This window comes from Lontra canadensis, unplaced genomic scaffold (genome assembly GCF_010015895.1).
Source record: "Lontra canadensis isolate GAN:19392208 unplaced genomic scaffold, GSC_riverotter_1.0 scaffold16, whole genome shotgun sequence".
Taxonomy (NCBI): domain Eukaryota; kingdom Metazoa; phylum Chordata; class Mammalia; order Carnivora; family Mustelidae; genus Lontra; species Lontra canadensis.
In genome coordinates this window covers 19,063,246-19,077,043 of record NW_022631010.1, presented here as the reverse complement: position 1 = coordinate 19,077,043, position 13,798 = coordinate 19,063,246, and the positions used below count along the sequence as shown (strand labels likewise).

Sequence of the window (13,798 nt, the reverse complement as noted above, 5' to 3'; positions counted from 1 at the left end):
AAAAACTAGATTAGAGAAAAAGACTGAAGAAACTTATTGATATCCCGTGGTTTTATTAAGAAATAAGTCTAGGGACAGTCAAGTTACTCTGGTAAAATTTGAATGAGGTAGGACACATTGACTCAATTAGTCTTTGCTTGATCGCCGATCCTCTTTCTACTTTGTCACTTCTCTGTGTTGTTTACTGGTCCTCAGTTATCTTCTAGACTTCTGAATGTTAAAGCCCTAGGACTCAGTCCCATATAGCTTGTCTTTCCTATTTACACTCATTTCTTAGATAACTTCAACTGATCTCATGGCATTGAGTGCTATCAGTATGAGGGTGACTCCCAATTTATGTCTCCATTTCCCAACTCTGTCCTAGCTTTTTCTTTCTCCCTTTCTTCCTTTCTTCCTCCCTTCCTTCCTCTGTCTCCTTCTTTCTTTATTTCTTTGTGTGTGTGTGTGTGTGTGTGTGTGTGTTTTTAAAGTAGGCTCCATGAGCAACATAAGGCTTGAACTCATGACCCTGAGATCAAGAGTCACATGCTGTATATACTGAGCAAGCCAGTTGCTCCTATATCCTAAATCTTTAAATCATTTGCTTATTTTGCTTCTCCACTCAGATATTCAATGCAAATTTCAAAAGTTAACATGCATCAAACTAAATTCCTGATTCCCTGCTCACTCCCCATCAACCTGCTTCTCTCTGCATTTTGTCCACCAATATAAATACTGACTCCACACTGTCCCCATCTCCACCTTGCCTTCTCCCTTTCTTTCCCATTCCTTATCTGATCTATTGGTAAAAAAATCGGCAAATTTGAGGACTCTAACTTTACAGTATATCCCCAAATTTGACTTGATTCTCACTACCTCCACTAACTTCTACCCTGGCCTAAGCCACTGGCCTTTCTCTTCTGGAATGTTGCGGTTGCCTAGCACAGATCTCCCTGGTTTCCAGTTGTGCCCTTCACGCCCCCCACACCCATAGTTTATTATTCACTCTGAGTCAAAGAAATTCCATTTCATTCAGAGTGAATACATAGTCCTTACCTGACCTAGAATGTGTTCCATGGTCTTTCTTGTTCTTCTCTGACCTGATTTCTTTCTGTTTTCCTCAGCTCATTTCTTCCTAGCCTTACTGATATTCTTGTTGTTTTTAAAACACATCAAGTGAAATAAATAAATAAATAAATAAAACACATCAAGTGTGCCTGGACACCTGGCCTTTACCCTTAGTAGTCCCTCTGCTGGGTATGCCCTTTCTCCAGATAGCTACACGAACACCTTCCTTAACCATCTTCAGGTCTATATGTAAATGTCACCTTACTAGAATAGACAGTACTGGAGGCTTTTTATAAAACAGAAATACTCCTTCCCCTGGCACTGTCTCTTCCTCCTACTTTGATCTATTCATCTTCATAACACATTCACCAAGAATTGTGTAATAGCTTTATAATCTGGCCTTTGTCTCTCTTCTTTCATCCCCACTAGTATATAAGTTTCTTGGGAGAAGAACTTTGTCTGTTTTGTTCCTTATTGCGTCCTAGTACCTGGAAGAGTGCTCAGCATGTAGTTGAGGTCAGTAAATATTTATTGAATGAATAAGTGGTTTGTTAGCAAGCACCTAGATAATGGAATTGCACTGTGAATTTAATAAGTGTACAGAAAATGCTCATTTTTAGAGGAAACGAGAAATATTTTAGGTACTTAAAGACATTTCCTTTTGCATCTTGGGGAAGTTAAGGGAAGGAATCAGGTAAGGTGGGTCAGGAAAATTTGCCCTACAAACGTCGAAGATTTTGCCTCGATGTCCTAAAAGCTTGTCAGCTCACCATCTGAGCCTTCATCTTGTTGTGAGTTATGAAGATGATACAGACCCACTTTTTTTCTCTTTGTGTTGCTTTTCTTTGCACTGGGGCTTGTTCAAATTCTCATAAAGAAAGTTAAAACTCCCCAGAGATCTCTGGGCTTACTGGAATGGTGTCTCCCAGAGTGTTCCTCCTTCTCTTTTGGTAAGCATGACAGCGTGAACAGTAGTAATCATTTAAAAATATGCTCATAACATCTAGGAAAAAACAGCCCTTCTCATTAGCAGCTTTCTTTGTGCCTTTCTAAATCCATGGCAAATAATTCTCCCCTATGCTTAATTACAGCACTAGCAGCAGCTCTTTGAGGCAGAAAGCCAGGCATAACTGCAATGCCCAGAGGAGATACTGAAAGTCGGTCCCTTCTGCATCATATAACCAGCAGATTAGGACATATTAGCTTTTCCCACAGGTTGGAGCATTACTGAAGACTTCTGCTTTCTCTCCCAACACATTTCTTCCCCTGATACTGTCAAGCCACTTTCAAAATGTATGTCCCATGGAAGGTTTGTTTACACCTGAGCCCACATCTTAATGAGGTGTCTAGAAAATGGATTTGGTCACCAGCTGGGAAGGCAAGATTGAATGTGCTCCCCGTGGGTCTCTTGGCTTCATTGTTTGGGCTCAAAGTATGGTCAAGGTTGTGTGTCTATGTATTCATGCTTCCCTCTAAGCTAAATACAATGCCTAGAGGAGGGCAATGAGAGGATGCTGGGTTTCCTAGAGGGAGCTGCTGACCCTAGAATGCATGTTAACTCTTCCAGAAAGGTCAAAGCTCAAGGCAGAATTTTGACCCCCATAGTCTCCAGCCCCAACGTTACTCTCATTGTTATGTTGCATCTTGCGGTAAAAGGGACTTTGCAGATGAAATTAAATTCACTAATGTGCTGACTTTAAGAGAGGGAGATTATGTCAGGTTATCTGAGTGGGCCCAATGAAGTCACATGAGCCCTTAAGCCAAAGAGGCGGCAGAAGGTGTGAAGCATAGGAAGGATTTGAGTGCATCATTGGTTTCAAGATGGAGGGACCCAGGTCCTCCATTTTCAATCGCATGCCCATCTAACATTCTGAGAAGCATCTTTTACATAAAGAACTCTCCATCTCAGAGTGCATTTCCAGGAAATCCAAGCTAAGACCCATCTTTGTTTATATTCGTAGAGGAATCCTACAGTAGGATTCTGAAGTGGGTGGAGTGGAAACTACACATGGTCAAAATTAACTCGGCAAACTTCTTAAGAAAGTCAGAAATCAGTGTGTTACATCTCAGTACATCACAGGTCATCCTCACCCACAGGAATCTGATCCCATTACACTCTTTGCACAGAGGAGCAGGGAAAATTAATTCATGAAACACAAGTCAGTGACAGAGCAGCACCATGCAGTGGTGAAGATTCCTTACAAACTGTGGGAAGAGCCTCCCGTAAGTTCTCATTTCCTCACCTGTAAACTGAGAATCGGACAGTATGTAATTCACGGGTGATGCTGGAAGTTAAACAAGATGATGCATGATAAATTCTCAGCACAGCATTGGGTTGTAGGATTTGTGACTGTAGCTGTGGATTTCATCCCCATATTCTCTCAGCCATCCACTGAGTTCACTTGTGAGTACTGACAGCTTTTCCTGTCAGGCATCTCCATCTCTGTCTCTCTGCTCTGGGACCTTTTCCAGGTTGGAACATACATCACATCTACAGCAGCTTGTACAGAGCAGCCCAAAGTGTTAGAGATTTAACATCTGGGGTCATCTCAAACATGAGAAACAGAGCTAGTAGGTTAATCATCCATTAATCAACTTCATTCTTTGTAGGGCAAGTCTGAAGCACATTCTACACAGCCACCTCAGAAAGTCCCCAGTGGGACTGAGCCTCAGGTGCCTACATGAAAACCTGTGAAAATATCCACTCTCTGTATGCTTTCCTCACTTCCTTTTTTCATTTCACTCTTTCCCTTGTGCTTCCTAGACCAGGCACCCAAATAAATGACTCTCTCCTGAGTTCTTGTCTCAGGGGTTGCTTTTTGCTGGAACTCAAATAAAGCAGCAGCATCTAACACACATTTACTGTTCTTACAACTATTACCAAATTAAAGTGAGAGGAAACCCCGGAGCCTTCCTCTTGTTCTTTCCTGACTCAGTGATCTGGTTCCTGCAGAAATGTCATGAGCAGGATCAGTGAAGGACTGTGTCCTTGTCTTCCCTTCACCAACATGCCGAAGGTCACAAGCTGGCTGGCTGGGTATGTAGAGGTCTGAGCCAAGATCCCTTTCTAATGGATCTAATCTTTCTGATCTGAGTCTATGTATAGCTCTATAAGGTGTTCACCAATCACAGCTAAATTATTCCATCTGAGTTAGATCTAAAAACATTATCATATCATGTCAGAAAAGGACCCAGAGCAATTGCAAGCTATACCACCTGAGTTTCAAGCATGATAATAAATCCATCTTTAAAAATAATATAAATTATTGTATTACTAAATCCTATGAACAAAGAAAGTCTGGTTCACTCATTATTCAGATTTTTACCAACAAATCACACCACTCTTGCCCAGTTAATTTTAAAGAATGGGAAAAATTATTTGTTCTGGTGGTATGGTTCTATGAAAGTGCTGTAGAACTATCCAGGGAAACTAACATTTGTTGGGGATCTGAAGCACCCTAAAAATTCCACATATATACTCCTAAAAGACCCGTAAGAACAAAAGTAGATCACTACTGGATCATGTGTCTGTCATTTATATTATTAGACACGTGAATATGTTTGGTCGAAGAAGAAGCTAGAAAGATTCAGCTTCCATATAAAGAATGCAAGGGAGACATCATCCATTCTTTGAGATGGAGAACTGAGGAAAGTTTCCAGCAAACTGATAGGAGCTTCTGACTTGCAAGATTGGAAGATGATTGAAAAATGATTTCAAGGCAGAAAACATGAACAGACATTTCGGCAAAGAAGACATCTAAATGGCCAAAAGACATATGAAAAAGTGCTCAACATCACTCAGTATTAGGGAAATACAAATCAAAACCACAATGAGATACCACCCCACACCAGTCAGAATGGCTAAAATTAACAAGTCAGGAAATTACAGATGTTGGTGAGGAGGCGGAGAAAGGGGAATCCTCCTACACTGTTGGTGGGAATGCAACCTGGTGCAGCCACTCTGGAAAACAGCATGGAGGTTCGTCAAAAAGTCGAAAATAGAGCTACCCTATGACCCAGCAATTGCACCACTGGGTATTTACCCTAAAAATGCAGATGTGATCTGAAGGGGCACATGCACCCGAATGTTTATATCAGCAATGTCCACAATTGCTAAACTATGGAAAGAACCTATATGTCCATCAACAGATGAATGGATAAAGAAGAAGTGGTATATATATATGTATGTGTATATATTACATATATATTTATATTTATATTTATATTTATATATATAATGGAATACTATGCAGCCATCCAAAGAAATGAAATCTTGCCATTTTCCTAGACGTGGATGAAACTAGAGGGAATTATGCTAAGTGAAATAAGTCAGAGAAAGACAATTATCATATAATCTCTCTGATATGAGGAATTTGAGAGGCAGGGTGGGGAGATGTGGGGGGTAGGGAGGGGAGAAATGAAGATGGGATTGGGAAGGAGACAAACCATGAGACTCTTAATCTCACAAAACAAACTGAGGGTTTCTGGGGGGTGAGGGTAGGGATAGGGTGGTTGGGCTATGGACATTGGGAGTGTATGTGCTATAGTGAGTGCTGTGAAATGTGTAAGCCTGATGATTCACAGACCTGTATGTTATTTTATATGTTAATAAAAATTTTTAAAAAATGATTTAAGGGATAATTATGTGGTCTAATAAAATTGCTTTGAAAAAGGAGTGTTTATAATTCTCAAATCCAATATAACTTCTCTCAACAATTAACGTTCAGGTTATTTGTTGTTAAATTATTTGGCTTCTGTGCAACTAGTGTGTATTGCTCATTGAATGATGGGAGTCTTCATGTTTTTTAGTGTATCTCATTTCAGTGCTATGTCGATGCAAGCATGGTTCAACGTAACTGTGAAACCAATATTATCTTAAATAGATCTATTCTCTGCAGCTTTTCAGGTACTTGTGGGACTGTGGGAGTTTGGTATGTAGACTGTGGACTGAAATCAGGTTTGGCTTAAAGATTTGTTGAATCACAATTTGTTGTATTACAAATCCCACAGATGTTCTGGGCAGGGGATATTTTGCTCTAACCCTCACGCTGAGAAGTCATTTTTAGCTTTATTATTTCATCCTAGCTTTGGATTTACTTATTACCTCTTCACATTATTTTAGCTACCCAAACTTTCCAAACACATTGTCCTCACTTGGCTTGTTGTACCAGGACCATGACTGTGATCAGAAACACAGGGTACAGGACTTTTGAAATTGAAAACTGGTTCTTCACAGGGTTCTCAGTGACAGGGCTTGGAAGTAATAAAATGGCAACTAGATTCCTTTAAGCACAATTAAGAATATTTCTAAAGGAAGAGCTAAAAAGAAGGCTGTCCTGTTTCTAAAGGGTACACATTATAGAACAGGTATAAAAATATAAGATGAGAAGAATGATACTATTTCATGGATTAAAACCCTGAGGAAAAATTATTAATTATCCATTCATTTGACAGTTATTTATGGAGCATCTACTGTGGATTCAGACCTGCACTATACAAAGACATCCAGAAAAAAACAAGACACAATTTTTGCTTTTTAGCATCTAAACAATGCCAGTCAGCATTCTAATTTTTTATTATTCTTTAATAAATTATGTTATTTGAGAGTAGTTTGACACACAATGTCACTCTGCTAATTCATTTAGCAGAAAGAAAAGGGAAGGCAAGAGAACACCTTTGAAATGATCTGCATGAGAATCTATTTTCTTAGTTATCGTCCTGCCTATCAGTGAATAAATATGAACATATTGAAGCAGCACTTTATTGGCCTGGACAAAAAGCAGTTATGATCTTTTTCTTTTGTTTTCTTTATACATAAAAATTACTTGCTGAATAAGGACCAACCTTCCTTGAAATTTCTGTTCTGAAGCTAGAGCAAAACCAAAGTCAAGTTCCACCCTCTACCTTTTTCCTTATTTCTTGGGTTGATAGCAAACCTTGGCAGTTTCTATGACTAAAAAGCTACTGAGTGGATTCAGCTCTGACAGTCTAGCTGCTCAAACCCTCCTATTCTTACATGCCTGGTTCCTTGGGATTTGCATCCTCCTTCCCAAGCTGCAGGACAGTGAGTGAGAAAGGCCAGGGAGTGATGTGGAAACAGGACAGAGAAAGAAGCAGGAGCTGCAAGCGTGATGAAGTTGGTAGGTTTAGAAGACGACATGTTTCAGAGAATGACAAAACAACTCACTCTTAAGATGTTGGTTCACAAAATGTAATTTGCAACATCTACCAAAGAGATAAAAGCCTGTGTCAATAACCCTTTCTGGCTACCTTGTCCTTTCTGTTTCCTTCCTATATTATTATTATTATTATTATAGGGAATGAAAGAGAGAAAGGGGTGGGAGAGGGGCAGAGGGAGAAAGAGAATCCAAAGCAAGATCTATGGCCCCATGGAGCCCCATGTGGGGCTCAGTACCACAACCCTGAGATCAGGACCTGGGCCAAAATCAAAGGTTGGTTGCAAAAACAACTGGGCTACCTAGGCTGCCCTCTGATACTCCCATTTAATTTTCTTTTTGCAGCTTGTGTGAATGTGCTTGGGAACTCAAAGACTGAGGTATCCTAACTCTCAACATATTTGCCCTTTCAATTAAGATCAGTAGACCCACAGGGCAGAAACCTTATATTGCTACTCTTACACCAGTCATAGTCAATGCTTTTTGTTTAAGAATATTCCTCCCCATGAGGTTGTGGAGAAAAAAGGACCCTCGTGCACTGTTGGTGGGAATGCAAACTGGTGGAGCCACTTTGGAAAACAGTATGGAGGTTCCTCAAAAAATTAAAAATAGAGTTACCATATGATCTAGCAATTCCATTACTGAGTATTTACCCAAAGAATATAAAAGCACTAATTTGAAAAGATGTATGCATCCCTATGTTTATTGTAGCATTATTTATAATAATCACATTATGGAAGCAGCCCAAGTGTCCATTGATAGATGAATGGATATACAAGATGTGTTATATATATTCAATGGAATACTACCTAGCCATAAAAAGAAGGAAATCCTGCCATTTGTAACAACATGGATGGATCTAGAGTATAATGTTAAGTGAAATAAGCCAATCAAAGAAAGACAAATACTGTATGATTTCACTCATATGTGGAATTTAAGAAACAAAACATGAACAAAGAAAAAAGAGAGAAAAAAAACCAGACTCAAATATAAAGAACATGTTATCAGAGAGGAGGTGGGTGGGGTGGGCTGAAACAGGTGGTGGGAGTTAAGAGTACACCTAATGTGATGAGCACTGAGTAATGTATAGAATTTTTAAATAACTATACTGTACACCTGAAAAATAACATTACACTCTATGTTAATTATACTGGAATAAAAAAAAGAATAGTCACCTCCATATTTTGCTATCACCTGATGCCAAAATTAGATAATTAAAAGAACATTATGCAGGATAGGGGTTAATCTAATGTTTTAAAATGAGGCAGTCATCACTAGCAGTGTTTTTTTTTTCCAAAGAATTATGAGATTCATACTTTATTTCTTTTCCCAGAATGACTTTATTATGGACCACAGCCTTGACACTTATCCTTTATGAGAGGACAGAGAAAAGGTCCAAGAAATGTATGATCTTTAGTGTCCCCACTGACTTATACAGATTATTGTTAGGACAGATGATTGCCATCACCATGTAGAGGCAGATGGCCACTAGAACCCTTCTAGGGGGCAGTGAAGGGGGACTGGATGCCCCTTTTAGTTAAAACAGACAATATTTTGAGGAGAAAGACAAATTATTAGAATCACTAGTGCATGACCTTTTTTATTACCTAACCTATCTTATTTTCTTCTTTTTTGGAAACATCATTCTAACCTTCAAGAATAAACATTTCAAGTAAGTGCAAGAATAAGAATATCTTAGTCTAATGGGCTCAGGGAGTCTTTCTGACCCAAACAATCGGTTCTTAGTTTCCCTGTTCCTCAGGTCTCTTTCCCAAGCCTCTCTTTCCTTCTGCCCCAGTTTCTTTTATGTTTCTCTCTCCGGATAATCTTGAAGCAACATCTTTAATCATGAAAGAGGAGAATCCAATGGTACTTTAAAGCAAATATATAAATAAAAGGAAAATAATTGGCAATAAAGAGTAAGATCATAGCACAGGAATGAAATGCAGGGAGAACCAGTGCCCCAGTACCCCAGAGTGGTCTTTGTCTACGGGCATCTCCATAGGTGAGACACAGAGGATTTCTGTCCATAGGCTTCCCAAGGGATTCCCCAAGCCTTGAATTGATATAGCCAGGGTGAAGGCTGTTATGACATAGAAAAGAGAGCTTTTTCCTTAGATAATGGTGCCAGCTTCTTCAGCAGAACCTTTAAGAATGCCTATCATGGGCTGACAGCAAGCAGCTTGGATCTTACTGTGAAAGTAGATAAAGTGGCTTCTCAGAGCAGAATTTCCACTCCAGGGAGTGGGGGATCCCCTGGGTTGAGGAGTTAAAGGAAAATTGCCTGTGGCCTGTCAGTTGGTGGTCTGCTGGAGAGTCTGTTTCATCTGTATTCCTAATTAAAGCCCAAATTAAAACCAGTCAAATGTTCACATGAAAAGCCCACAAGAATGAGTTTCCAGATTTCATCAATTCAAAAAGAGTCTCATGTGTAAATCCCTAACTCAAATGTCTGACCCATTTTATACCCACTTTCCCCCAAGAGTTCTGGAGAAGAATTATGCAGCTGTCAATGTACAGAGAGCAATTTGCCTGGATTATTAATTTCCCTTTTAGTGAACTGCATAATAGAAATTATTTTACTCAGTTGAATGAATCTGTAAGTATAGGGGGAATGGCAGAAGAGATTTGATGAAGGAGGATTCGGGGATGACCAAATTCCTATTATAGAAAAGGAGCTGCTTTGTGGGCAAAGTAGTAAGTTCGATTGAGGAAAAGAGAATTTAAGCTTCCAGGGTGAGTATGAAATGAGATCTGGATTCTAAGAGCAAAGTAAGGATTGTAAGTTAAAAATGGGGGTTATGAGCACCACTGAGGCATGAAGATAAATTAGATGAGTGTGAGAAAATATAGGAGAGAAGCTGAGGTGGTCTTGTGGATGCAAACACACATGGATATTGAGAAGCCTGCTGCCTATGGTGAGCTAATCACTTGTTGGCCCAGTCCTTTCTCCATGCCCAAAATGGGGCACAGCAACCTCCTCAGAGCATAGGACTCACCAGTAGAAACCTTCCATAAAATGAATAATTAAACAGTTTGGCTTCTCCCCATCCATCATTTGCCAAAACAAGTTCTGAGGCAACCAGAAGTGTAAACACAATAATGTAGAAGACAGTGAGTAAAGGGATGGTATCTCTGTTTATTCCTCCCCTGCCCCATAGCCTATAAAAGACTTACTTATTATGCACAAGGTAGAGGAGTGGAGAGTCTCCAGTGTCACTCTGCTAAGGATCCATTTTGCTTATCACATACACTGAGTGTCTTTACTTCAAAATTCCCAGCCCACCCCTGTATACATCCTGCCAGTGGGCTCAGTTGTGGCAGAAATGAAAGGCAGGTATCCAGAGAAACTCACCCTGGGGTCTCTCTCCAGCTGCTGCTTGTGATGTAGGCTGCGTCTTCTCTTGGCCTTTGCAAGGCCATTGTGATAAAAGTGGTACAGGCCTTCAGTGAAGGGAAGCTGTGGAGAGTCAATCAGACATAAGACATAATTAGCTTCTCGGGGTGGCCCCAGGATAGGGAAACTAAAGCTGAGCTTACATGCAAGGACTCCCTGGGATAGGATGGATGTGAGAAACCTGGCAAGTTCCTATTAGACTTGGACATCTATTTCCCTATCACTGTAATTTCATCTTGTCTACTTTTTCTTATATGCTGCCCATTCACTTCTCCTCCTCAAATATCCTCCAGTCTTTCCTCTATTTAATTTCCACCCATTTAAAAAAATTTCTTTCTCCATGGAGCCTTCCCTTTATGTTCACCCACACCAAGTTCTCCACTCTCTTCTCTTGAACTAGTGTTTCCACTCCATGTCTGGTTGCTCCAGAACTGTGTTGTGACCTACTCCTGTCTTCACAGCTGGACTATCTGTCTTTTATCTTAGACTTTCTCTGTGACTCCTTGATGTCGTTCATCATATTGGGCACAGTGCCACCATATAAATCTATATACTATGGTAAAACTATGTTTGGGGTCTTATAATGTATAAAGACATATCAGTACAACAATAATAGCACAAAAGATGGGAAAAGAATCATAGCTATATTGGAGCTAAGATTTTGCATACTTTTGAAATTAAGTTGGTATTAATCTGTTTAAATTATTTATTATAATTTCCAGGTAATCCACCAAGAAAATAACTACAAAATGTATAGTAAACTAAGCAACTAGGTAACTAAAATGGTACACTAAAAATATTTAATTCAAAAAGGCTATTACAAAAAAAAGAAAAAAGTTTATAAGATATATAGAAAGCACATAGTAAAATGACAAGTGTAAATATCTTTTAAGTAGTACATTAAATGTAAATGAATTGAATATTCCAATCAAAAGGCAGAGATTTACAGAATGAATGAAAAAAACTCCAACCCCATTATTCAACTATATGCACCTACAAGAGACACACTTTAGATTCAAATACATAAATTGATTAAAGTCAAGAGATGTGAAAACATCTGTATGTTACTGTATAAACAGTAAACAAAAGAGAGGAGGACTGGCTATACAAATAGTAGATATAATTGATTTTAACAAAAACTGTAACTGTGGACAAGGAATAACATTTTATGGTGATAAAAGAGTTAATACATCAAAATACAGATAATTATAAATATATATGCATGTAAAAACAAAGTCCCCAAATTCACAAAACAAAACCTGACAAATTGAGGGGAAAAATAGACAATGCATCAGTAACAGTTGGAGACTTCAACAGCCCATTTTCAATAATAGGTAGAAAAAATATGCAGACCAAAAAGTAAATTGAAACCTTGAACAAAACCAGCTAAACCTAAGAGACATTTATGGAATATTCTACTCAACTATAGCAGAAGTCATAATCTTCTCAAGTACACATGGAAATTTCTCTGAGATAGATCATATGTTAGGCCAAAAATCAATCTTAAACAAATTTAAAAGGAGTAAAATAACACAAAATATGTTATCTGATCACAATTTCTAATTACATTACAAATCAATAAGAGATGAAAAATTTGGAAATTTGGATAACAACCTACTCCTAAATAATCAATGGGTCAAAGAAGAAACCACATTGACTATTCCAAAATAGTTTAAGATGCATAAAACAAAAACACAGAATTTAAAAACTTTTGGGGTACAGTTAAAGCAGTACTTAGAGGGAAATGTTTACAGAACTTATATCAATCCTTCAGAAACTCTTACAAAAAATGGAAGTTTAAGGAACACTTCCCTACTCATTCATCAAGGCCAATATTACCCTCATATGAGAAAGGTATCACAGACAAAGGTATTACTAGAAAAGAAAACTGCAGGTCATTATCCTTCATAAATATCAGTCCATTAATCCTCATGAAAACACTAGCAAAGGGAATCCAGCAACATATGCAAAGGATTATATACCATGACCAAGTGGGATTTATCTTAGGAATGCAGAGTTGTTTTAACAGCTGAAAATCATTTAATATAATAACAATATCAATAGAATAATGGACAAAAACCACATGATCATCTCAATAAATAGTTTTTAAAAAAACTATATATTTTAAAATTAAGTATTTTTTAAAAAGTGTTATTGAAGTGATTATTAGATAAATCCAATACCGTTTATGTTAGAACATTCAAAAAACAGAATGAAAGGGAATTTCCTCAATCTGATAAATGTATCTATGAAAACAAACGACATCATATTTAACATTGAAAGACTGAATACTTTCCCCTTAAGATCAGAGCAAGACAAACTTGTCTGCTCTTGCTGCTTATATTCAACAGTGTACTGGTAGTTCCAGCCAGGACAATAAGGCAAGAAATAGAAATAAAGGCATCCATATTGAAAAGAAAGAAAAAATTATCTTTATTTGCAGAAGACATAATCTTGTATATAAAAATTCTTGAGAAATCCACAAAGAAACTATTCAAATTAACAAATGAGCTCCATGTGGTTGTAATATATAAAATTAAGATACAAACATCAAATATATTTCTATATGCTAGCAATGACCAATCCAAGAATAGAATTAAGAAAACAATTTCATTTACAATAACATGGAGTAAGTAAAATATTCAGGAATAAATTTAGCAAAAGAAGTACAAGACTTGTACACTGAAAAGTACAAAACATAACTGAAAGAAATTAAAGAAGATATAAATAAATGGAAAGACATCCCATGTTCATGGATTTTTAAGATGGTAATACTCTCCATATTTGCTGATCCTAAAATTCATATGGAAATGCACAGGACCCCAAATAACCAAAGTGATCTCTGAAAAAAACAAAGTTGGAAGACGCACACTTTCCCATTTCAAAACTTAATAAAAAGCTATAGTAATCAAAACAGTCAAGTATTGGCATAAGGAGAGTCAGAGAGTTCAATGGTATAAAATTGAGTGTCCAGAAATAATTTATAGTAACTTCTGGTTAATTGATTTTAACCTTGGCGCAATGCAAATTCAATGGGAAAAAGTCGTCTTTTCAACAAGTCATCCTTGGAAACTGAATATCTTCACAAAAAGAATGAATTTGGATCCCTATCATTACACTACATAAAAATTTTAACTCAAAATTATTTATAGCCCTAAATATAAGAGGTGGTGCTCTA

At 37.8% G+C, this 13,798-nt stretch overlaps 1 protein-coding gene across 1 annotated transcript in view; it reads right to left on the bottom strand.

Annotated features, from left to right (window-relative positions):
• Nucleotides 1-13,798, bottom strand: part of PCSK2 (proprotein convertase subtilisin/kexin type 2) — a 256,536-nt gene that overhangs the window by 209,076 nt on the left and 33,662 nt on the right. Inside the window, exon 2 of the mRNA XM_032859225.1 lies at nucleotides 10,579-10,683. Within this exon, the coding sequence (XP_032715116.1) occupies nucleotides 10,579-10,683 (105 nt within the window). The remainder of the gene's footprint in view (nucleotides 1-10,578; nucleotides 10,684-13,798) is intronic.